General features: G+C 49.1%; 1 protein-coding gene across 4 annotated transcripts; it reads right to left on the bottom strand.

Annotated features, from left to right (window-relative positions):
• Positions 1 to 541: 541 nt before the first annotated feature.
• Positions 542 to 23251, bottom strand: LOC142989360 (protocadherin-1-like). 4 transcript variants are annotated; one of them, XM_076138847.1, is made up of 5 exons: positions 23121 to 23251; positions 19873 to 19986; positions 8446 to 9274; positions 3530 to 4905; positions 542 to 3179 (listed from the first exon to the last, which is right to left on the bottom strand). In XM_076138847.1, the coding sequence occupies exons 2-5, from the start codon at positions 19896 to 19898 to the stop codon at positions 2291 to 2293; spliced, it is 3120 nt and encodes a 1039-aa protein (XP_075994962.1). In that variant the 5' UTR covers positions 19899 to 19986; positions 23121 to 23251; the 3' UTR covers positions 542 to 2290. The 4 variants fall into 4 exon arrangements, with proteins under 4 accessions (XP_075994962.1, XP_075994963.1, XP_075994960.1 ...); XM_076138848.1 differs by lacking the exon at positions 19873 to 19986 and having other exon boundaries at positions 23121 to 23250; XM_076138845.1 differs by lacking the exon at positions 23121 to 23251 and having other exon boundaries at positions 19873 to 20213.
• Between the last annotated feature and the right edge of the window lie 3035 nt (positions 23252 to 26286).

Raw genomic sequence — 26286 nt, 5'->3', positions numbered from 1 at the left:
GAATAAAGTCATATTTATCCATATATACAACTTTATTTATATTCACTTTATTTACACCATTAAAAACTGTTTTTCCCATTGTAAAACTGATAAAACTTTACAATCCAAGTAATCTCTTGTTTCTGTAGTTTTTGGTGCAGATTTTGGTCTCATTCAGTTATTTTCCTGTTTTCAGTGTTGCTGCTTTGTTTCTTTGTTAGATTAAAGGGGAACTTTATGTTTGACTACATATGCATATGCACTCGACTTAGTTTGACTATATTGACTCACTTTATGTGTATGTGCTCAAAATAGATTTTTTATCTCTTTTGTTGCCTGTCAATGTTACATGTTTTGTATATTTGTACATGTAATACAGGAAATTTACTGCATTTATGGCACTAACAATTTTTATAACCTTTTTATTCACCTGCTGGTGCCGTGCTGGGTTGGTTTGGTCATGCGGTTAGGTGTGTGTGTGTGTGTGTGTGTGTGTGTGTGTGTGTGTGTGTGTGTGTGTATTGAGATGAAGAACTGAAGTTATTAATAAGAACAAAAACAATGAAGGTGCTGTTTTTTTTAATCGCACACAAAACAAACAGCTGATGAAAACACAAACATAAAAACATGTCACATGTCTTTCACATATATGAACAGCTTCAACACGTGTCCCGTGATTGTCCGCACGGCACCACGTACGCAGCGGTGCGCGTGATGTGGAATTATTATTCACAGCTCGGCCGCCGCTCCATCGCTCAGTCACCGGGCCCAGAACGGCTGACATGGCGTGAAAGGCCGCCGTGACCCCTCCCAACCCCGTCTACATTAAATAGGATAGAGTAAGGCACTTTGGGTAACAAAAGGCGAGAGCGGGCGGCTGGAAAATTACCTGCCATTAATCTGTGCAAACAATTGACTTTTAGCCCCGGCAATTTGGAAGAAACGGCAAAATTAAAAGTCGTACTTCAGGCTGACCTGACAGGAGGTGCGGAGGTTAAAGAATGCTCCTCTTTAGTCTGGGTGGACCTTCTCCTTCATTGTGTATTGGCTTTATCAGGCCCCTCCCCCCCCCCCCCCCCCCCCCACTTCATTCCTTCCTTTCTTCACCGCTTGCCTCCCTGACCGAGCTGAAATTACCTTAAATTGGTCTGAACTAGATGGAAACACTCTAAAGTGCCTCTCTCTCTCTCTCTCTCTCAGACAGTCGACTTCTCAGCCAAAAGAAGCCAAGAAACATTTTTTTTTTCAAAAAGGGAAAACTAAGGGACGTATTCACAGCGGCTCTTTGTCACGCTTCAGCGGGCCGATAAAGAGCAGCCTTAAGAGTCTCCGGAACAAAAACATACCAGGAGGAACACATTCAGGCTTAATGAAGACGCCACTAAACACTTGAAATTATTAAAAACTCATCTTCTCCTTCATTGAACCCACAGAGAAAAGGGCAAAGAAAACATAACGCAAACAAAAAACTCACATGGGATCTGTAGAGACTCACGATGTGGAACTAAGATCCTCTAACAAACGTGTCTGCCAAGGAGCCGACTGGGACTCTGACGACTGTATTATGAAGAATAATGCAGATTCTTCTGTTGTAGCCAGATGACGTGTCAGTACTTTGGTTTCATTGATCTGTGATGTAAACAAGTGAAGAATGTGGAATGGAACCCTCAAAAATCATGTTTGCGCTCGCTTCAGGTGGTTTTTATGTTGCGTTGCTAAACAAGTAACTCATAAGTCTGTAACTTAACTTAACTTAACTTGAGGGTCAAGGATGTTTCCAAAAGAACGGCCTGTTTGGTTTGGAGTTGAATTGGCGACACAGGTACAGTTCTACTCGACGCAAAGCAACGGCACAACACGAAAAGTGATGAGGAAGAGAACGAAGACAGAGAGACAAAGAGTGGAAACATCTGTAGAAAGCTGCTCCATGTTAACTTCTCATCTAAAACTCTAAAACTTTGTGGACATAAATAAATATTTGCCTATTTTTTTCCTAAAACAAGGGAAGGATGAGGACGTGACAGCGCTGCTTTAACCACTGAGATAAGAAGCGAGGCGGCGCTGATTATTGGCAGATTAACACTGATACAGATTAATCAGAAGGTAAACCTCGGCTCAGTAAACCAATAGTAAGGTCTTCTCTCAGGTCTCATGGTCTCAGTTTGTGCTTAAAACCCTTACAATGAACAAAACCAGAAATGGTGAACAGAAACAAACCAAAGCAAAAAAACTCAGGAAAAGGGGAAAGCAGCGGTTTGTGCTGTGCGGGGAATCAGTGCAGCTTTGGTGAAGAGTTTCAGTCCCAGTGAGACTACCACACCCGGTTGGTCCACATGATGTCTCTGTTGTACATGGCCGTGTGTGCGTAGTCTCCTACCTGTTTGCTGCTGCTGCTGCTGCTGCTGTATTTGGGCGGGTTGGCCTTGTAGCTGTAATCCGAATATTGGTCGGAGCCCGTCGAGTTGTTGTCTCCGGTGCCCACGAAGGTGTTGGTGGCAGGGAGGTCCTGCACGGCCTGGTGCTTCTTTGAGGCGGAGGGCGACTGCGGCTGCAGCTGGATGGATGGCAGAGGGGAGTTGGAGCGGTAGTGCCGGCCCAGGTCGGGGCTTCCCGGCGGGTAGTTGAGGGGCAGGTGGATTCTGGGACTGTCGTTGACGGTGTCGTTGATGAGGTTAAACTTGAGGCCTTTCTGCAGGCTCGCCTCCTCGTCCTCCTCCAGCGGTTTGGCCGGTTTGGGAGCTTTCCCCTTCTTACTCTTCTTCCCTTTCCCGTTTTTGGGCCCTTGTTTAGGGGCGTAGAGGTCTTTGCTCTCCTTTTTGCCGGCCTGGTAGCCGCTCTTTGTGTCTTTCTGCAGCCGGTGTCTGATGACCACAACGGCCACTATGACCAGGATGACGCCGGCGACGCCCGCCAGGCTGCCGTAGAGGATGTTGCTGCGCTGTGCGTGGGCGTAGTTGGGATCTCCGGCGATGTCGCGGTCCAGAGGCGTGTACAAGCTGTGACCCACCAGCGACTCGATGAGGGTGACGTTACCAAGGGTGGCGTTGACAAAGATGTGGACGAGGGCGGTGGTGTGGCGAGCCGGCTTTCCTTTATCGTTCACCTTCACCACCAACCGGTGCAGCCCATGGTGTTTGGGCGTCAGTTCTTCTGCCAGCTTGATTTCCCCAGTGGTGGAGGAGATCTGGAACAGATTGTACCTGTCAGGGAGAAAAGTCCAGAAGTTACACGCCACCCTGCTCAACATCAAAAGTGTCTACGTGCTGTATTAAATCCTCCTAAACCGTTTCTACCATGGCCCAGGAATTTGACAGATCTGAGGATAATGACAAAGATCTGCAGCTAAATGTATCCGCTTCAGCTAATTAAGCTCTATTCAGAGGCCGAAGTACAGGGAATGTTTACCTCAAAACAACTGAAAATCACAATGAGGTCTCTACCAGAAACGTCTCAGCAATATTTGTTTCTAGTTCGTAAAGTGTGAGTGTGTTTCTGTTTAATGTGTTTGAGATCAATAACACATTAGTGAAAAATAAGGAAGAGGACGTACGGGTTGCCGCCGGTGATGCTGTAGTGCAGCTCAGCGTTGGGTCCAGAGTCCATGTCCTCTGCCTCCACCACCTCCACCCGAGTGTCTACAGTCGTAACGGGCGCCAGGTACTTGTAGCTGGAGTTTGCTGGCTTTGTGACGTAGGGGGCGTTGTCGTTCTCATCCAGGACATTGATGGTCACGCCTACGTAGGAGGAGCGAGGGGGATCGCCAGCGTCCACAGCTTTCAGACGGAATGTGTACATGCTCTCCTTCTCGCGGTCAAAGGAGATGCTGGACAAGATGGTTCCTGTGCCGTTCTGGATGACAAACTTGCCATTGTCTGGTTCCACGTACAGCTTCACCCTAGCGTTCTCACCCTTATCAGCATCAGTGACGGTTACCACGCCAACTGGATTGAGTGGCGCCATGTTCTCGTTGACGGAGAAGCTGTAGCCGCTGAGCATAAACTTGGGGTCGTTGTCGTTGCGATCCAGGACGTTTATCACCACTGTAGCAGTGCCGGTTTTGCTAGGAACACCCTTGTCTGCTGCCGCCACACGGAACTCGTATCGCTCAGTGTCTTCGCGATCCAGCAGGTTCTTCACACGAACCTCGCCGCTGTTGCTGTTGATCTCAAACAGCCTTTGGGCGGCCAGCTCGACGATGCTGTAGGCCAGCTCTGCGTTGGTGCCGCTGTCGGCGTCTGTCGCCACGACCTCCAGCACCTTGTCTCCCGCTTGGTTCCCCTCTGGAAAGTCCACCTCCAGCATGGTGGGGGAAAAGATTGGAGTGTTGTCATTCATGTCGGTCACCTGGACTTTCAGGGAGTTGGTGCTGGACAACGCAGGGTTCCCAGAATCCACAGCAACGATTTCAATCCTGTAATCCTTAACGCGCTCATAATCCAACAGGGTCGTCGTCTGAAGGAAGTATTTCCTCTTCCGATCGTTGCCCGACTCACCGGCAGGTCGTAGCTGAAACGGGACGTCTCCAGCCACCACGCAGGTCACCACTGCATTCTCCCCTTCGTCAAGGTCCGACACCTGGACCAAGGCCACTGGGGTGCCGATGGGCATGTCCTCAGAGATGTTGGCCACGCCGTCCTGGTGCGTCACCAAGCCGATACCTCGAATCTCAATGGCCGGTTTGTTGTCGTTCTGGTCCCTGACGTTGATGGTCACCACCACCTTGGAGCTCTTGGAGTTTGGCCCACGATCCCTGGCGACCACAAAGAACTTCAGAAAGCTATCCTCCTCTCGATCCACCTGGCCTTTAACGTAAAGGATGCCAGTTGAGCGGTCGATGCGCAGAAGCCTATGGACGGTTTCCGACGCCTGTGGAAGACTGTACTCGATCTCCCCGTTGATGCCGGTATCTGCGTCGTTGGCTCGGACCTACGAAGATAAAGAACAGGTTAACATCTTTCAAACAAACAATCTGTGAAGGTTCATCTCAGTCATCCAGGTCATTAGAGGTCTACAGATTTGGAATTTTAGAAGTTTAACTGTTGGTCTGCATCCCCTCTGGGCCTGGTGGAGGTATGGTAGGTGGTTGGAAAAGAACAACACATAAAATGAGACCATTAAATGGAGACAGGTGGACAAATGTAAATCTGTATCTCAGGCTTCAGTTTTGTCTCCAAATCCACAGCAATTTGTGATCAATGACTCGAAATCTGTATGGATGAGATAAGAAGTTTGATGTCTCCTTTGGGGTTTACTTGGTTTGTCAGAAATGTCCAGATTTTCTTCTTTCATTCCGCTGAGGTTTTGTATTTGAATGGAGTAAACGTCTTCTTACAGGAGGAACGCTGCTGTAGATTTGTTCTGAAGCGAGACAAAAACCTCTCAGGCCTTGATTGAACCAAAATGTGATGCACTGATCAATATATTCCTGCACTTCAATAGGAGGATAATTCCAGCCCTGATGAGGCGGCGACATCATCGTCCTTAGGAAACGCTTTGTGACATCTCCGGCAAATGATGTTATTTCAGGAAAACAATGTGAGGAAGATTAAATGTCTTCTCTTTCCTTCTCAATCCCATTTTAGTGATCATTGACGCTGTTGGACCAGAATGCTTTGCTGCAGAGGCCTTTGTGTTTTGCTGATGGGGAGGAGTTTGTTGTGAATGTGAAACATAAGAGACGATCAAAGCCGAGCGCCACACGCCCACGAAAACATCAAACGAACGTGCGGCGGGTCATTGGCGTCTAATGGGCAGATGAGTGAATGTTAATGTTCCTCTCATTATCAGAGAAGCTCTGGTTCCTCTGGGCCCATTAGGAGCCCTGAGAGGACGGACAACATCGGCCACGATCGGGCTTTGTGCGGCCAGAGAGCAAAGTAAATGGAGCTAATTAGTCAATTAGGAGCCGCCGGCAGTCAGCAGAATCTCACTTAGGATGGAGTCGTTAGGAAGCGTGACGCAGGAGTTTCTATCCACGCCGGCAATGCTTTTTAATTGCAGCAGAGATTGGAGATGTAGGTCGGCGTGTAGTTTGGAGGCGATGAACAGCTGATCTGAACGTCCCAGCTGCTGCTTCAGCACTGTTCATGCCTCCGCCCGGGACTCACAGCAGCATAATGAGGATTCCTGAGCTCTAAAGTCCTGACGCCTTCCAAGAGCAACTCAGTCTAACAGGACTCCAGCTTACACTGCAAAACAGGCAGCAGAGTCTCAGAGTGCCTCAGCTCATCCCTCCATCAAGGCCCAGAACTCTCTGGAACCACACTGCTGGGGCTCATTTACAGTCTCACATAGAGGAAACTCACAATTTTATTGGGTTTGTCTCCTTTTTCCTCACCTAAATGTGTTTCATCATGTCCAAACGCGACTTTTTGTTTTCAGATTTGAGCTTTTATTCATTCAGAGGTCCAGTAAATACAAAAGCGTCTTCATCTTTTCGGCCTCTCAGCCCGGGCTTTGACTCATCAACGTTACCGTCGTTGTTCAAACTTGTCATTTCATCATTTTGCAAAACATTTCAGAGCCTGGAACGCTCAGAAACCTCTTTTTTCACCACCATAGAAACATTTCCTTTTTCCACATTTATATATTTATTGTCGTTTTTAAGACACATTCTAACCTCTGCTATAGTTCTTCTCACCTGCCTACGCCTTTTATTCTTTCTTTATCTGTTATCTGCATATAAAACCAGCTGAATGTTGACTTTTGCTTTACGGGTGTTGACTTTTGGAAACGTTTAAAGCGGCACAAAGAAGCCCAGATGGATCTTCTGTGTGTCCACTTTGTGTTTCTGCATCATAAATATCCACTTCCCCGTCTGCTGAGGAGCACAAAGTGTGACCGAGCGTCAACCAGGAAGTCGCTGATCCCCGGCGGACGGGTTAAGGTTAAAGGAAGCGTGAAAGTTAAATTATAATTCCTCCCGCGCATTGATTTCCTTCCCTGTGCCGTGGCTTTAGAGCAGACGTCACCAAACGCAGTGAATTATTGACAGACTGTGAGACTTGTGTATTGCGCGGTCGATGGGGCTGGCAGCTCTCCAAGGCCGAGCACAGAGGGACACACACACACACACACACACACACCTACACACACACACGTACGCCTTCACGTTAACCATTAACCTCAGGCGCCGGCTCAGCTTCAGCTCAACTAAACTCACTAACTTCTCCATAACATCAGAAGTCAGACCGTCATCAGTTTGAGTCCAAAACCAAACGGATCACAGCGTCCAAACTTTCTGCTGAATCAGTGAGAGACCAAAGCAAATGGTTCATTTAGATCTCTCTCTCTCTCTCTCTGTCTCTCTCTCTCACTCTCTTGCTGTGTCTCTCCCTCTCTCTCTGTGTGTGTGTCTCTCTCTGTGTGTGTGTCTCTCTCTAACCCTCTCTCTCTCTCTCTCTCTGTGCGTCTCTCTCTGTGTGTGTGTCTCTCTCTAACCCTCTCTCTCTCTCTCTGTGCGTCTCTCTCTCTCTCTGTGTGTGTGTCTCTCTCTAACCCTCTCTCTCTCTCTCTGTGCGTCTCTCTCTCTCTCCCTCCCTCCCTCTCTCTCTGTGTGTGCGTCTCTCTGTGTATCTCTCTCTCCCTCTCTCTCTCTCTCTCCCTTTCCCTCTCACACACACATTTCATGCTGTTAGAAAGCAGTCTGGACTCTTTCTCCTGCGTCTCCTCGTACTCCAGTATTCCGTATTCATACATTGAGATAAGTGAATGTCTGTTCTTCCTCGTTTCCTCCTCTTCCTCCTCTGTGGCAGCACGGCGCCCAGTCATCCTCGCATTGAGCCGTGCATGACTTCATCTGGGTCGGTCATGAGATTATCCACGGGGATTATGGGTATTATTGCTCCGGATGTGGCTCGCTGCATCTCAGAGAGCCGCGGAATTTCACTTAACGTCCGCCTGAGCAGAGCGGCTTCGCTCCGACTGACGACCTCGACCTGCCGCCGTCGTCCAATGGCAGCGCAGCCCGGGAGGTCCGGGTCGGGTCTGTTTATGGAATTGTATTTATGCAGATGAGGCCCAGGGAGGTTTTCAGTTTCCCCTCCCTGCAGTCTTCTACACCAGAGGCTCTGTCAGGCCTGCTGGTGGCGCTGTGACACTCAGAGAGGCCACGCCCTCTTCATCCCACCGCCATGGAGAACAGAGGGCTTTAGGCCGTCAGGAGAACCGGACCCCAGGGACCACAGGGACCACAGGGACCAGAAGGGCCAATGGGCTCTGTGCTGTTTTACTGGACCGTGTGGAACATTTACTTCAAATTATGTGGATTTTGTCATTTTGATCCTTCAAAGTAAAAGCCAATTTGTCGATTTCTAACTGATGGATGATGTGAACCCCATCCTGTCTTAAAGGGTTCAGAAGAAGAAGAACCAGACTTTTCCTTCTACACGTTCCAACATGAACCCCCTGCTTGTGCGCGGTGCGTTCAGGCTCTGGTGTAAGCTGGTGTGTGTTGTGTTCACTGACCTGTAGCACCGAGTGTCCCGGCGGGCTGTTCTCTGGGAGCTCCGCCTCGTAGTGACTTCTTTCAAACTTGGGGGCGTTGTCGTTCTGGTCGGTGACGGTGACCCTCAGCAGAGCGCTGCTCACCCTCGGCGGCTTCCCTCCGTCCACCACGCGGATGTTCAGGTCGTACGAGTCCTTTTTCTCACGGTCCAGGTTGCCCATGACGACCAGCTGCGGCAGTTTCTCGTCTATATCCACGGCGACCTGCAGGCTGAAGAGCTGGTCGGCATCCGGCCCGGTGTTGAGCGAGTACTCGGCCACGCCGTTGGTCCCCGAGTCCTTGTCTGTAGCCACGGGGATGGAGAAGAGGGCGCCGATGTGCGTGTTCTCTGGGATGGACAGGGTGAGGATGGGCGAGGAGAACTGCGGCGTGTTGTCGTTGATGTCCAGCACCTCGATGCGGCCCTCGATCAGCCGGGGGCCCAGGCCCAGACCCTTCACCATGTCTGTGATGGACACCTCGAACTCCAGGAAGCACTTGTCCCCGTCGAACAGGTTGCGACAGTCCCTCAGCATCTCGCGGTCGATGGGGATGTCGGTCGTGTAGATGTCGCCGGTCTTCCCGTCGACCCGCAGGAAGGGAAAGCCCACCTCCAGCTTGTAGAGGTGACCGGTGTCTGGCAGGCCCTGATCCGCCGCCAAGCTGCCGATCAGCGTGTTGGGCGGCTGCTCCTCAGGGACGCGGTACAGGATGTCTGTGGCTGCGGCGCCGCAGGAGACCAACAGGGCCAGAGCCAACAGCAGCAGAACCTCCCGCCTCAGCGCCATGTCTCCGCTCGACAGCACCGCTCTGTGAGAGACAGACAGAGAAAAAGGATTAGGCCGGCCGCCACCACGCTCATCCTCCACGCCAGCTCTGCCAAAAAACCTTTTAGAGGAGCTGACGGAGGAGATCTGCTCTGCTGCTGATTTATGTCACAGCCGCCAGGAGATGAATCGTCGAATTCATCTCCTCGGGCCACTAAACGTGTCCCAAACAGTTATTTGTGGGACTCTGAGGTGAGGAAGTGAAGAGGTTTGGGCAACACAGAGCGGCGTTCAGACAGCAGCACACTGCTTCCTCCTCTTCCTCTTCCTCACAGGGAGGCAGAGCAGCAGACTGAGGTCATTTTAGTTACATTTGTTTTTATTGTAATATCTCCGCTTTCCTTAAATTTTTGCTTTTATTTCTGTTGACCTCCATCACACACACACACACACACACACACACACACACACACGAGCCTGAAGTCTGGTTAACATTTTAAAACAGTCGTCTCCTTAGCTTCCAGCTTCCAGCACCGCATGGCGACGCCGACACGTTATTTAAAGCAGGAAGTGAACAGCGTCTGTGTAAAGGAGTCAAACAGGAAGTTTACACTGACGCTTTTGAGCACAGATGGAAACAAAACACTGTGTCTCTCTCTCTCTCACACACACACAAACACACATTCTGCAAGAGTTTTGCAGGTCGCTAAGGTTAATATAAGTTTTTTTCTTCTCTCACACACACACACACACACACACACACACACACACACACACACACACACACACACACACACACACACACACACACACACACACACACACACACACACACACACACACACACACACACACACACACACACACACACACACACACACACCAGCATGCTGAGACTTCCTGCTGAGCAGGAAGTCTCAGACCTCCTCTAACCTCTAACATTGATCAGTGTGTGTGTGTGTGTGTGTGTCTGTGTGCCTCTCTCTCACACTCATTCAGTCACATTCGGAGCTATAAATGTCTCAGAGTTTCACATCAACCAACAATCTTTCAGCGTAAAGCAGCGAGAGGCGATCAATAACCTATCAGTGTGAGTCCTTTAGTCGATCAGTGATCTCCAGTTAAAGAGGAGACGTGGGATCCATACTGTGTGTCCTTCAGCACACACCCTCCTCTTCATCTAGAGCCTGTAACTCTTCCTCTTTCAGCCCAAACTGAGCTGCAGTAAAGTACTTAGTTACTTTTGTGACGTGAACATTAGCATGACAGAAGTTCAGCTGCCACTCCCTGCTGTGACACACACACACACACACACACATACACACACCGCATAACGACATACGAATGTGAATGTGTGTGTGCGTACGTGTGGGGGTTTAACTGTAAGTGTGAATGTGTATGGGAATAATGTGTGTGTGTGTGTATATGTGTTTGTGTGTGTGTGTGTGTTTATTTTCTGACTATTTTCAGCTGAGCTGCCAAATACCCCAGACCCCTGACCTCTGACCCTGCTGCATTTCACACATCACTGTGGAAACAGCAGAGAAACATGATTGGCTGACGTCCAGCCTGCTAATGTACCAAACACACACACACACACACACACACACACAAACTGTAACACCCATCACAATCACACAAAGAACTAATTTACAACACACACACACACGTAAAAATTGTTTTTAATCCTAAATTTGTGAATTGAACATAAATATCTGGGAAGCTTAATAAACAGATTTATATTATTATTATATCTGATAAACAGAGAGAATCTGTGGTTTACATCAAACTAAAGTTCATATCAAACTGTCTTCTTTCAATATTTGTCAATGGAAATCACGAAGACACACACACACACACACACACACACACACACACAGAACAGAGAGAATATTAATGAGGATCCACTAAAAACTGGAACCAAAAAATCTAAATATGTTGGATATCTTTTGGATTCCAGGACTGCTAACACACCACACACACACACACACACACACACACACATCTGCACTCCATGTCAACACAAAGCCACCAAACGAATCATTTAGCTCTTTACAATATAGAAAATAAAAATGAAGCCATCCTGAGTCTAAAATATTGAGATGTGACACGTTGATGTCACTTTATGATGAAGAAGAAGAGAGAGCAAACTGAGAGGAGAGCTGAAGGTTTGAGAGTCACAGAGTCACAGAGTCACAGAGCTCAGAGGGGTCGTGAGAATTCTGGGACCAAAACGCTAAAAATACCAAAGAGCAGCAAACGTTCACATGTCACAGCATGTAAACATGATGGGAAGAGTGTGAGTGTGTGTGTGTGTGTGTGTGTGTGTGTGTGTGTGTGTGTGTGTGTGTGTGTACTAGCCGCTCTGGGACGTCCCTGGTGAGCAGAGGATCATCCAAGCTGTCCTTTCCCCTTTTTCCCACAGTCTGGAACGTTCCCACAGCCACTCTGTGTGTGGGTGTGTGTGTGTGTACGTGTGTGTGTACGTGTGTAAGTGTGTGTGTGTGTGGTGGAAAAAGTGCCTAACTATTTGAATGATGATTGATCAAAGAGAGAAGACCAGAGAAACAATCGTCAACAAACCTCCAGAAATAAAGAAGGAATGAATGGAAAAAAGGATAAACGGAGGAAAAAAGAGAGGAGAAGAGGAGGGATGAAGGATGGACAGAGGGAAGGAAACAAGGAAACCAGAGAGAGGAGGAGAAAATGATGGAATGACTCACAGACTTAAAGGCTAAAGTAACTCCAGGTCAGTCAGATAAACATGCAGGTCCGCTCTTCATCGCCCTCAGATCCACAGGAGCATCATCATCCTCCTCCTCTCACACTCTTCACCTCTGGTTTGTGTCTGAGCCGGGCAGAGACTGAGGGGCGTTCACACCACAGAGGAGTGTTTAGGGGAGGAGCCAGAACATGTGTGAGGGCGGAGTCTGTCTGCTCCCCCGCCCCTCCCCTCGGACAACTGAGGTTTAAATGGACGCCAGACAAAGACAAGAGACGACTGTGTGTGTGTGTGTGTGTGTGTGTGTGTGTGTGTGTGTGTGTGTGTGTGTGTGTGTGTGTGTGGGGTCACCACACTTGCATCACAAAGTGTCTTCCTCTCACCAGGCTCACCCTTCACTATTGATATTCACTTTGTGTAAACACGACCACAACCCCACACTGTGCAAGGGTCGATTGAGAAGTTGTGAGCTCGGCATTGAAAGCTCAAGCTCAGAAGTCACATGTGAGATGATGTCATCTATCATACAGCAGGACGATTGATAAATAGTGAGCCTATTGTGGGAATCTCTCTTTTGTTCATTTTCAAACCCAATCTCCTTCTAACTCCACACACACTTTCTCCTCCATAGCTGAGGTGACATCATCATCCAACACCAGCCAGCTCCGGACAAAGCCACGGCTAAATTTGAGGTCATTGGAGGTCACTGGGGTCACTACACCTATCTATCAATTTAACTCTTTAAGCTATCAGTTTTCCATGAATTTTCCAAACCTTCCCAAATCATTAAACGTGATTATTTGTAGACGAAGTGAAGGAAAGAAGGAACTAAAGTGCTCTGGTATCTCTGACATCCTGCTCCCAGTCAAATGTTTGCGAACAGGTCAAAGTCTGAGGGGGCGAAGCCAGGCAGACAAGCTCAAAGCCACAATCATGGAAAGGAGCCAGCAAATCCATAACCATCTTCATTAGAATCATCGAATGGAGGAATTCTATCTTCATTAAAAAAACACACACACATACACACTGAGGCTGAGAACTTATCAATCAAGCCACTGAATAACACATGAGAGGTCCTGATCCAGCTTTTCTTGGCCTCGGCCCGGTTCACACTCCCTCAAAATGGATTATCTGCCAATATGGGACAGTAATAACAATAACAATGCTGTTTTACCCAAAATACAAAAAAGTGATGCATTCTGGGAATTCTGTGGACACGGAGATATTTAAGTTTGTGAGTGTGTGAAGATAAAATCAGCAGCTGGTGAAATTTACATCCACTGTGCTGCAGTAAGACACAGATAAGGAGAGACAGACTGTTCCACCCACACACACACCCACACACACACACACACAGCTTATTTACCCTTAATCAGTTAAGTACGCAATCTTTGTATTAATTTATTGAATCAAACACGCAAACAAAACAAACAGCCTACACATGTACACAAACACCCACACACACACTAACAGCATGTGTGTGTTCTCGAGGCATGATGGCAAAACAGCTCATTGTTCTGTAAGTGGCTCACGGTAACAGTTGCCCGGGGCAACAGGACGTTACATTTGGGATGAATAGGTTATAAATACCCGGTAATGAGACGTGTTCAATAAACATGTGAACATTAATCATCACTGCCATTGCACTTAGGACTGAGTGACGACGCTGGTGTGTGTGTGTTTGTGTGTGTGTGTTTGTGCTGGAAACCAGTTTGTAAAGTTTCACACAGGCCATGGAAAGAGGAAACCTGTTTGTTACTGTGGAGGTGTGTGTGAGTGTGCGCAGTGGTATGTCTGTGTGTGTGTTGGTATGTATAGCTGTGTGTGTTAGAGGTATGAGTGTCAGCATGAGAAAGTGTGTCAGTATGTGCAGGTGTGTGTTATCATCTGAATGTGTGTTTGGGTGTGTCTTAGCAGGCCTGAGTCAGAGAGTTAATGTGGAGGTGTGTGTTTGCGTGTGTGTGTGTGTGTGTGTTAACCTGTGTTTCCCTCATGTAAGTCACTGTGTCGTATTCACCCAGTGATTCATGTTCTACATTCCAGTTATAGAGAAACACACACACACACACACACACAAATATCAAAAGATGCTTTGATGATTTGATCTCAGAAGGACATGATAGAGTGTTTCAGGGTGAACAGATCAGTGTGTGTGTGTGTGTGTGTGTGTGTGTGTGTGTGTGTGTGTGTGTGTGTGTGTGTGTGTGTGTGTGTGTGTGTGTGTGTGTGTGTGTGTGTGTATGTGTGTGTGTGTGTGTGTGGTCCCAAGCCCTGCAGCACAGAGGGGATTACACTAATGAGACCATTCAAGATCATTGTTTGGACCAGATTAACACACACGTGCACACACACACACACACTCTTCCTGTATTCAGCTACGGCAGCCAACTGTTGCTGGTCCTGTGCCTTCTACAGTGTGTGCGTGTGTGCGTGTGTGCGTGTGTGCGTGTGTGTGTGCGTGTGTGTGTGTGTGTGTGTGCGTGTGCGCCTGGTCATGGTGATGCCTGGATGGCCAGCTGAGGGCTGACTGACTGACTGACTGTCTGACTCTCCGGTTCACCACCTGGTTTCCTGCATTCCATGTAACTGAATGTTTGCTGTTCCGACTGACTGACTGGTTTTGTACGTATTGCTTTATTGGTGGGTGTCCTGGATGACTTACAGGTTTACAGGCTGGTTTCTGTGTACGTTTACATACACTCAATACACTTAAAGCCCCACACACACACACAAACAACCACCAACCGACCAGCAGCCTGACTGCTTTACTGGCTGTTTTTTTTGTTTACCTACTAACTGTCTGCCTCTCTAACTGTCTGCCTCTCTGACTGACTAACTGCTTGGTGTTCTCACAGTTGTACCTCAGGCCTGACCGGTGCGCTGGACAGCATCCTGAGTGACATCAGATCAGAGGCAGAAGTGTGTGTGTGTTCTCTTGTTATCTTGTGTACTGTTGTCGTGGCGTCGCACACGGAGGATTAATATGTCAGCGTGATGACGTCGCCTCTTTACTTTGTACCAACATACAGCCGGTCCATCTGCCACACTCCCATAATCCTCTACTGCTGCTGTGTGTGTGTGTGTGTGTGTGTGTGTGTGTGTGTGTGTGTGTGTGTGTGTGTGTGTGTGTGTGTGTGTGTGTGTGTGTGTGTGATCCCAGAAACAGGCTGCTCCAGTGTGTGTGAGCAGCCCAGCGCCGACTGAACACCAGAGAGCAAATCCACAGGACGGCGGTGACCTCTGACCTTTCCTTTAATGCCACCAGGGGATTAATTCTCAGCATTAAAAACAAGAAAAGCATAACACTAAAGTGCAGAGTGCTGTGAGATGTGCTGAGCAGATCCATGCTCCCCAGAGGAGGAACCTTTGTGTCTCCTCTGTCCCCAGTGAGACTATGTGGTCTTCGTCCTCAGAGGGTGAAGCTCTGAGAGGTTTCTAACCATCAGGGCCAAACACAAGCGTTCCTACTCCCCAGAGGACAGACCAACACACAATACACACATTCAAGCTCCTCAGAGGAAGAGCCCTCATCACTACCATCTGTTAAATATGAATTCTTAATATCAGTTCATACACACGGCTCATCCAGATGTTGTGTTCATGGTCCTCAGAGGATGAACCCACAACTTTGGTGACCAACATTGATCTGAGGTCCATCAGCACCACCAGGACAGAAGCCCAGTTACACACAATACACACAAAACGCAAATCAGAGCAGGTTCATGCTCCTCAGAGGGTGAACACTTCACACACAGCACATTCCTGTTCCACAGAGGAGGAACCTGTTCATGTTCTCCTGCACCACCAAGAGAGAGAGAGAGAGAGAGAGAGAGACTGTGATGACCTCATGAAACTCAACGTGGTTCTTCTTGTCTTGCTCCCCAGAGGATGTTTGTCAATTTCTCAAAACACTTCAGTGACACACCCCTGAACACACACACAGCGCCACCATCAGGCCAAACAAAGGTGCATTCATGCTCCCCAGAGGATGAACTCCTTTCAATCTGAACACACCACAGATCTAAATGTTGATGCGTGAGATCCCAGAGCGCCAGCGAAGCGTCACGTAGAGGAACGGAGCTCACAGCATCGATCGATCAATTAAGCGTGTTATCAGTTATCGGCAGTATGTTGGTTGGATTGATTTCTTCAGGCTCTAACCGTGATGACGTCGCCCTGCGCGGCTGTGGACCAACAAACTGACGATTTCCATGAATAATCAATAACCCTGATCAGACGGTTCAGTGATGTTTCGGCGTTAAATCTCGTTTACATGCGACCGAAGTCTGAGATCGTTAATCCTGATAATTTACTATTAAAAGATCACAAAGGATCAATGTATTGATCAGGTGTTTCTTCATTGAGCCCATTGATCGGTGTGTGAAGCTTTTTGCTCTATAATTCGTGCGGCCGCGTAACGACAGCTGTTTCTGCTTCTGCTTCTTCTTCTGCTTCTGATTCTTGTGCGCTCGCTGGTCGTCACGCCTGAACTCCAAGAAACCTGCTGTGAAAACTGTTCATGTGAAGCATGGACGCCTCCTTACTGCGGAGAGACGACGCCTGTGTGTGAGAGCGCCCGAGCGTGTGTGTGTGTGTGAGAGAGAGAGAGAGAGCCAGTGTGCGTGTTTGTGTGAGGGAGTGTGTGAGGGAGTGTGTCTGTGTGAGAGAGCCCGAGTGTGCGTGTCCATGTGTGAGTGTGTCTGAGCGTGCGTGTTCTTTTTGTCCATTTCTCTCACACACCCTCACACCCACACCCCCCCCCACACACACACACACACACACACACACCCCCAAACCCATTTCCAGTCTCCCAGCTCCATTTTAATGACGAGCATTAACAACACGACTCGCTCAGATCTCCCATTTTTACGCTGAAATGTGCAGAACGGACCCTCCACCCCTCCTCTTCCTCCTTCTCCTCCTCCTCCTCACTTTTCCGCTTCATTTCCTCCCTCCCTCTCCTCTCTGACTAATCCTCCCTCCCTCCCTCCCCCCCTCTCCCCCCTCCTCTCCCTCGGCCCCCCCGCAGAGCCGCAGTTGGCCGTGACGTTCCTGCTTCTATCTGCTCAAATTGGACAGATTCGTCTGGAAATGAGCGACAGCGGGAGAAAGGAGATCCCGAGCTGTCAGTCCTCATCACGTCGGCGGCTCAGGTAACGCGGCGGCGGCGGCCTGCGGACCCGAGCGGCCGCAGACCTCAGCGAGGGTATCTTCACATCGCCCGCTCCGCCTGCCAACCAGATACGGGCCCGACGATACGTTTACACGGCAGAAATCAGAGCAGAAGTCCGATACATTTGGCCGACCACAGAGGGGGGAAACCCTGCTGAGGGGCCAAGAACCACATGTGGCTTTAATGAGGCCTCTCAGCGCCTCAGAGACGCCGCTACGACTCCAACCTGGAATAAATCTGCTCCTCCAGCAGCAGAAACAGAGCTGCACCTCCTTTTCATGCATTATTCTCACTTCTCTCTCTTTCTGAGCCCGCAGAGACTCGAGCTCAAACAAGCTGGCGATCGGGAAATAAAAGGAAAGAACCGCCCGATCATTAAGCCACACGTATCTACGGGTGACGCCACCTCAGAATGAGGTTCCGGGCTCATTGTTCAGAATAAATTGGCGACGTGAAGACGAGAGGATTAATCATCTTTGGCCTCTGGACGCTTTGATGCATCAGGAATCTTTCATTTCCAGCACGATTTGATTATTTGGATTCCCTTAATGTGACACGCACACACACACACACACACACACACACACACACACACACACACACACACACACACACACACACACACACACACACACACACACACACACACACACACACACACACACACACACACACACACACACACACACACACACACACACACACACAAAGACAATCAGGTGAATCGCTACATTAAAATAAAATAATCAAGCACCTGGACGCCTCTTTACACTCGCAGGTTTGCTACATTTGTTTTCATTAATAAAGACAAAAATCTAGAATTTAGCCAAAGATGGAGATCATCATCAGTTTGTTTGTTTTGGATCTTCATCTTTCTTATAAAGACCAGAGCCGGTGAGAGAGCGGCGGCGGTGGCGGCGGCGCTCTGATCCAGTCTGAGGCGGCCGGGAGCTTCTATTAGGGCGTCGTCACAAGAACTAAGCACACATGATAACAAGTGAGATGACAGCGGAGGAGGGGGTGGGGGGGGGGGGGGGGGGTCAAAGGTCAAGTAAAGGCACTGAGTCATCTTCTGGAAACACACACGCACACACACACACACACACACACACAGGGCGGCGGTGGGAATGTTTGCATTTGCGGTTGCGACACACGGAGCGTCTTCCTCTGGAGGGGAGAGCAGCAGAAGACTTAGAAAACACACGACGGCACGGCGGCGTTACTACTACAGCCCGCTGTGTCTGGGAGAGGCAGATGCAGTGTGCATGTAAATACCAAACCCCCACCCTCCCTCTCTCCCTCCCTCTCTCTCTCTCCCTCTCTCTAACAGAAAGGAGGAGGACCGGGAGCTGGAGTCTGGTGGGACCGGACGGACTGGATTCCCCGGCGGTGACGCAGAGCCCAGGATCAACATCATCAGCAGCACCTGCCTCTCTCTCTCTCTCTCTCTCCCTCCCTCTCTCCCTCCACCTTTACACTTTACACTGAAACTCCTCCGCCTCGCCCGTCTCTGGATTTATGCTCCCAGCACACAGGCGCTCCTCACATGAAGCCGGGGCGGCGTGTAAACGCCGGGGCTACAGGTGCCTGGGAGGCCCGGGGCGCTCTGCACGCCGTCCATACGCTCACACAGAGACATATATGAGAAACATGCCTCCTCCCCTGCCTGTGTGACGGGTTTATGAGCAGCAGCAGATGAATGGGCCGCTGTATTGTTGCTCTAAGCAGCCCCAGGAGTCCCTGCAGGCAGATTAGCTCTAATATCACAATGGGTAGACAAACCCGGGATTATAATGACGGGCTCTTTTACTGCCATTTTATATTCTCCTTCCTCTCCAGACTCAGAGTCCCTGCAGAACTCTCAGAGGGGGGGGGGGGGGGGGGGGGGGGGGGGGCTCATGGGTCTCTCCGCTGCCTGCATGCACGCAAACGCATCATACAGGATTACTGGAGTGATCTTCAGTTGGAGTGAGGAAACCCGGAGTGACCCGCAGGAAGCAGAGTTTCATTACGGACAGATATGGAGGCAAAGCCGAGGAGGGAGGGGGGTCGATACGGATCGATACAGCTGTACTGTAATATAGGTAAAATACCAATCAGAGGAGATTAGGCGCTGGGAATGAACATTGGGGCTTTAAAATGGATTTATTCCACCAACAAGTGTTTAAAAGGGCAGCAGCTGGATCGTTAGAACGCAGAGAGCACGAGCCTCCGCCGAGCGCGCGTGCATTTCATTACGGCACAAGTGCTCAACCGCGAGGAATGGCAGATAAAGTGAATATTCACGATTCTTGTGCATAAAGCGACACACACACAAACACATACACACACACACACCAGAGACGCGAGAGGAGGAGGAAGGAAAAGAGTCCAGAGCGATACAACACGGAGATCTAAGGATTCATCTGCTTTGACGAAGTGCAATATCTGTGTGTGTGAATGTGTGTGTGTGTGTGTGTGTGTGTGTGTGTTACGTTTAGCAGCATTTACACCGCGATCAGTGTGTCAGCTCATCTGTGTGAGTGTACACAGGCAGGTGTGTGTGAGTCCAGATGTGGACTGTAAACACTCAGTGTGCATATGTACATTAGTGTGTAATTACATGTGCGTGTCCGGTGACAGATTAAAACCTGAGAGCGTTTAGTTGAAGTTTTCACATTCATTCACTTTGTAACCGCATGAATCTTCCCACACTCTCGGCTAATAAATGGTTTGTGGTTCCGGTGGTCCGGGGCGAACTTCCTACCTGGACCGGGTTTGGGCTGCGCGCATCCCCGGCTCCTCTCGCTCCAGGAGCCCGTCTACAGGCTCCGCTCCTCCTCGGTCCAGACCTCCGGAGGGAAATTAATTATCCACAACGCTATGGAAAAAAAGAATCTTTAGACGGGAACGGAAACAAACAATCCGGCCGGACCGGACTGGACCGGCAGGCAGGCAGGCGGGGAGGGAAAATTATTCCTCTAAAAAAAGATTCTGTCCGGTTTGGTGTCGTGACCAGAAGCTGCGCGTCGACCCGGCGGTCCTTCCTCTGCTGCTCTCCCGGGGAAGCGGCTGCAGCGGAGCCCGACCAGGGGGTGGGGGGGAGACCCGGGCGGACCGGGGTGACAGCTACTCCGTGACAGGGAGGGGAGGGGGGGGGTGGGCGGCTCACCGGGAACCTTACCGCCGCAGCGCCACAAGCATCCTTCGCTGCTGGCGAGCTTGGGGAGGCGAGGAGACGCGGCGGAGCGAGCGAGCGAAGCGGAGCACCGGGACGGATGGAGAGGGGACAGGCGAGAAATCAACCCGGGCGAGAGGCACCGGGTTCGGGTAGGTCCGGGAGTTTCCACAGCGGCCGTCCGGTTAGTTTTCCACCACGACGCGCGTTCACCGCTCTGCCGCCACAAACTCTGTCCGCCTCCCGGTCTAACACGGAGCAGGTCGCGGCTGCACTGAGTGTGATGGGAGAGTGGAGTGGTTCCAAACAGCTCACGCACACACACACTCTCTCTCTCTCTCCCTCACTCACTGACTCGCTCTCTCACTTGCTCTCTCTAACTCCCTCCCTCTCTCTCTCTCTCTCTCTCTCTCTCGCTCCCTCTCCCCTTCACTCCTTCTTGCCCTCCCTCTCTCTCTCTTTCCCCTCTCTCTCTTTCTCGCTTCTCACCCCCCTCTCTCTCTCTCTCTTACTCCCTCCCTCCCTCTCTCTCCCCTCTCTTTTCTCTCTCTCCCCTCTCTCTCCGGTGGGGGCGGGGCGAGCAGCCAACATCTGAGTGGTTTACACAACATTTCTTACATTTTGCTCATTTCTCTCTCTCTCTGTCTCTGCTCTCTGTTCGTCGCTCGTGTTTCTGCTGCCTCGGTGTTGTTTCTAATGTTTTCCTCGCTAACTGCGCCGCTTTGACTCTGACTCGGATGTGTTCAGTCGTTCGGAGCCACAGGTCCGAGTCTCCATCTCCAAACGTCACAAAATTCTCACTGCGTGTTTGTGGTAAAATATAAAACAACAACCAAACAAACAAACCACGGATGAAGTCGCTCACATGTACTCTTTGGTGGGATGGTGCTCTGTCACTGCTCGCTTTTTCTCTCATTTTCCCTCCATTTCCCAACACAGAAACAGTAAATAAACCTTTTTACTCCTTCTCCTCTCTCCCGCTAATATTCTGTCATCCATCTCTCTCCCTCCGCCGCTCTCTCTCTCCCTCTCTCTCTCTCTATGTCTCTCCCCCCCTCTCTCTCGGCTCCATCCTGCCACGGAGAGGCGGGAAGCTGCCGTCCCTCGCGCTCTGAGCGCCACCTACAGGCGGGAAGAGGCACGTGAGGCGCGGGGCCGCGGAGCAGCGTTTTCCCGCCTCAGCAGCAGGAAGAACAACATGGATTCCGCTGTGAAATCAACGCTTTTATCGCGTTTGTTTCACACAGTGGCGGCTGTTTCAAAGTCCCGGTGCCTGCTATGAACGGAGCGGGGCCTGTGGCGGGCAGAGGACGCGTTTACAAGCGCTCCCTGTGCCGTGACGCTTCATTTCAAAGACGTACGGTACCTCTGTTGAACCAATTTTATATCTAACAACACTTTAGTCTCTCCATCAAGGCTCCATCACGGAGCCTCTTCCTCACTGCAGCGCTGCGTTTTACCACTAATGTACTGGATTTGAGTAAACAAATCACTTCAGTATGAATAAACTAAGTCTGTTCTTCATCCTCTTAATTTACTGCCATTTTATATTTAAATATAAATTCTTAGACTTATAAGTAAGAACTGCCACAATTTCAGTTTGATGTATTTTAACCCTGTAGAGCTGTAATGAACTGCTCAGCTAACTAAAGTGTTTTTTTGTGTGTGTGTGTGTGTTTGATGTCCATTTATCGTGCCTATTGAAGACAATTTAATTGTATTGTAGAGTAAAAAGCACATTTAAAAATAATAATTATACATATTTATATTTACTATAAATATATATAATGTCTTTATTTCTCTTTGCTCATCATGCAAAAAGAAAGAAAATATAACAATAAAATTAAATTTTAACTATACAAGACGAACAGACAGATATACTGAGGTTTTCTCGTTTCACTGTAAGTAGAGACATTAGCGCCAAACTCCACCACCCTTGGTCAGTGTGGAGTCTGCACACCATCAGACCAGCTGACTTCCTGTATACAGTTATGATGTCATGTATCAAAAAACAAAATCATCCAACAACCATGATGTCAAACTCACAATATTCAGAATACCTAACAGTTTACTAATAATCCCCTCATCTTTACACACACACACACACACACACACACACACACACACACACACACACACACACACACACACACACACACAGCAGCCAGCATCCAGCTGTGTCACGAGTCACATGAGTAATGTTTGATATTTTCATTAAAGTTTGAAGGCAAATGTGACTTTAAATTCATTCAAAGACATTTTTATGAGATTCAACAGAACATTGTTTTTCTTTTTGTGGCTTTTCTTTTATTGAGGCCTCTCCTTTTTTTTACTTGATTTCCTGGAATCTGTGAGTCCCCGAGCTGATCCAGAACATTCATGAATAATTTCTTAGCGTGTGTGTGGACTCATAACCGCTCCTCTCTCTCACACACACACACACACACACACACACACACACACACACACACACACACACACACACACACACACACACACACACACACACACACACACACACACACACACACACACACACACACACACACACACAGCTCTTTACACTGATTTGCAGATTTTGGATCTCAGGTTTCTTTTTCTTGACTTTTCGAGAAATAACTCCTTATCAAGAATATTCTAGAAAAAGTGAAACATTTGCAGATTTGGTGTAAATGTGGTCTTGTCTGGTAAAGTTTAGTTTTACAGAGGCTGAGGTGACAAAATCAATAAGGACTGGAACTGTAAAAGGGTTTAAACGTATAAAAATGATCTAGTCTGCAGCTTGGTTCCTCTGTGTGTGTGTGTGTGTGTGTGTGTGTGTGTGTGTGGAGCCTTACCTGTGTGTTCCCTCAGAGAAGCTGAAGCTGCAGGTTCCCTCTCAGCTCTTCACTTCATTCTAATGTTCATAAAGCAGAAACTCAGGCTGACAGCTGACGGAGCCAAAGTTCACCTGGAAACAAACATGCAACTGAAACGCAGCAAACAAACCAGACTGACCTCACCTGGCACATGGCACAGGCCACGCCCACTACATGCCAGCAACCAATAGAACACAAACCAATAGGAGCAAAGGAGAAGCAGCCTGTAGATTCAAACAGCCGCTCCTTCCATTAAAGCATCACGTTGATTTAATGTCATTAGATTTAAACACATGCAGATTTTAATTACATGAGACATTTAAATACATTTGACTTAATATAAACAATGATTTACAACAGGAGAGTGTTTGTTTCCTGGGCAGGTGCGACTGAGATGAGGAAGTGAAACACACCAGGGCAGGAAGTGACACATGTGAAGGGAGAGGTGAGGATAACAAAATAAAACAGGAAACGATGAAGGACTGACTGACAGGAATAGATGAGACACTTCCTGTCATTTGGTTCTGTTCTTGTTGTTTTTTTGACAATTTATGGAGAAACGATGAAATGAAGCACAAGTGTGCAGCCTCACGCTCTCCTCTGTCAGTGTGTGTGTGTGTGTGTGTGTGTTGTATTTGTGTAGCAGAATGAAAAGTCAGCTCAGTTTGTGCTTTGTGTGTGTGTGTGTGTGTGTGTGTGTGTGTCTGTGTGTGTGTGTCTGTGTGTGTGACTCTGACTGGAGGCTCTGCTCCTCACATCTCTGCCACTTACAGAAGCTGAATTATTCAGAGAAATTATTGGCGAAACTATTGACGGCGTCATGTGTGACTTGACGGGGTTAATGAGCTCCACCCGTCTGGCGGCGACACTGAGTGAAAACAAGCAGCAAACAAAATGGTCGATAGCGTTTACTTTGTGTCTGTCCGCTGGCTGAGCTCTTTGTTTTTCCTCCTCGTCTTCCTGCAGACACGCCGCGGCCGCTCGCTCTCTGCAGGAGTTTGAAGCCCTGCGGGCGTCTTCGTTTCCCAGCATCCCGCTCGGTAATTAACCCCGCAGCCTGTGTGGACCCGGACTGATCAGCCATAATTTCCTTATCAATATTCTCTGGAAGCTCGGCTCTGCTGCTCTCAGGCTCCGCGCCTCAACTTTACCAAGTCACGGCTCAAACTTACACTGGCGTCGGCTTCAAACTTCAGCCATGCAAGAGCCTGTCTTCATCTTCATCTTCATCATCCATGGTCTTCAGCGTCACCATCGTGCCCCACATCCCACCAGAGTCCAGCACAGACACACACATCCTCCTCTGTGATCAACACAGAGATGAATTATTCATCGTGTTCTGTACGTTCTCTGTACGCCGCCGCCGCTCTCTAATGTGCACACACACAGGCACACACACACACACAAGCACACACACGCGCACACACACTCACACAGAAGGTTCTCACAGCAAACCTCTGGAGGTTAATCTGATCTGTCAGCTGTGTGTGTGTTTCTGCAAGCAATTTGTCCGTCTTTCATCCTGCATATATTTCACATTTCTCATTCACGTTCCTGCGGTCGCTTCGTGTCGTGCGTCTGTTTCCTGTCGTGTGTCTCTTCCTGTTGTGCGTCTCTCCGTGTTGTGCGTCTGGTCGTGTTGTGCGTCTGTTCGTGCCTCTGTTACGCTTTGAGTCACATTTCCAGATTTGAGCCCGACACACTGAGCCGTGCGGCGGTTGAGGTCTGGTGGAGCCTCGCTGGTTTCCTGTTACTGCTCGTTGTTACATGGAGTCGATTTCCCCTCAGGGATCAATAAAGATTCATCTGATCTTATCGATAGATGTTTACCGTCTGCGTGTCTAATTAATTTGCCTCGTTAGCAGCAGGTAGCTTCAGCAGATTACTGACTGCAGTCTCATCAAAGACCGGACCAGATCTCTGAGCCTGAGCCTGAGCCTGAGCCTGAGCCTGAGCCTGAGCCTGAGCCTGAGCCTGAGCCTGAGCCTGAGCCTGAGCCTGAGCCATGAGGGAAACAACACACACACCTGCAGCTCATTTAACCCTTTAAGCTCTGACTGGAGTCACACACACACAATCAACACATTCAGGTCAAAGTGGAGCAGCGAGTCGTCAGGATTAGCGTGAGACGATCTCCCCGGTGGCTGAGGAGCGCCTGAGGGGTCGGCGGGTCCAGCCCGTCCTCTGCGCCGCCACATGAAGCGCCCCCCAGTGGAGGCGGTGCTAATGGTTCCTGTGTGACATTTAGATAAAGGTGAGAGGGAAGAGGTTCACTAAACTTCCCCGTCCACCTTTAACCTCCAGTCCAGGAAGTCAAACTGCTGCCAGCCAGCGTGACATTTAGCTAATTAACCCGTTAGTCACACCAGAGTGAGAGAGAGACAGAGACAGGGGGGCGGGGGGGCAGAGAGAGAGGGAGGGAGGGAGGGAGGGAGAGAGAGGGAGAGAGAGGGGGAGGAGGGGCAGAGAGAGGGAGAGGGAGAGAGAGAGAGATAGACTGAGGGGTGGCAGAGAGAGAGAGAGGGAGAGAGAGATAAGGGAAGGAAGGAGAGAAAGAGAGGGAGAGAGACAGAGAGAGAGAGAGAGAGTGAGACAGAGAGAGGGAGAGAGAAAGAGAGAGAGGGGGGAGCGAGAGAGAGAGAGAGAGAGAGAGGGAAGGGGGAGGAAGGTTATGAAGTCATTCTGTCTTTTATTATTTAATATCATTATTTATTGATTATGTTCCAAAACAAATCCTCCTGAATTCTCTGCCAATGACAAAACAAACTGAGCCTGACTGATGTCATGAATCAATCTGGACTCAGCACCTTCATGTGTAAACTGATCCAGCTGATCAATACAACATAAATGTGTCCAAACGCTTTGATCAGCAACATGAAGGAGCTCCGTGTTCAAACAGGACTCAGCTCATTAACATGACTCAGCATTTGACTCAACCACAGCCGGATCAATATCCTGATCTGCTTCTTCTCTGTGTCCGGGTTTGGATCTGAAGTTTCTATAAACAGCAGGAAACGTCCCTGAATGTTTGATCTGCATCCAAATCCAATCAACTCAGATCACAACAAAGTCTCAAACCTTTGAGAGCAGCAGCAGCAGCAGCAGCAGCAGCATGAGGGGAAACGAGCACTTGACCTTTGATCCT

The sequence above is a fragment of the Genypterus blacodes genome, unplaced genomic scaffold, assembly GCF_046128005.1.
Source record: "Genypterus blacodes isolate CSIRO-AG114 ecotype Tasmania unplaced genomic scaffold, CSIRO-AGI_Gbla_v1 ptg000406l_1, whole genome shotgun sequence".
Lineage (NCBI taxonomy): Eukaryota > Metazoa > Chordata > Actinopteri > Ophidiiformes > Ophidiidae > Genypterus > Genypterus blacodes.
The sequence above is the reverse complement of the archived record's forward strand: the minus strand, read 5'-3'. Positions and strand labels throughout refer to the sequence as shown.

Coding starts and splice junctions, on each gene's coding strand:
- LOC142989360 (XM_076138847.1), bottom strand. CDS start 19,898: ATGCGCGCAGCCCAAACCCGGTCCAG. Junction 9,275..19,872: donor GCAGCCCAAACCCGGTCCAG/GTAGGAAGTTCG, acceptor TGTCTCTCACAG/AGCGGTGCTGTCGAGCGGAG. Junction 4,906..8,445: donor CGGGACACTCGGTGCTACAG/GTCAGTGAACAC, acceptor TTATCTTCGTAG/GTCCGAGCCAACGACGCAGA.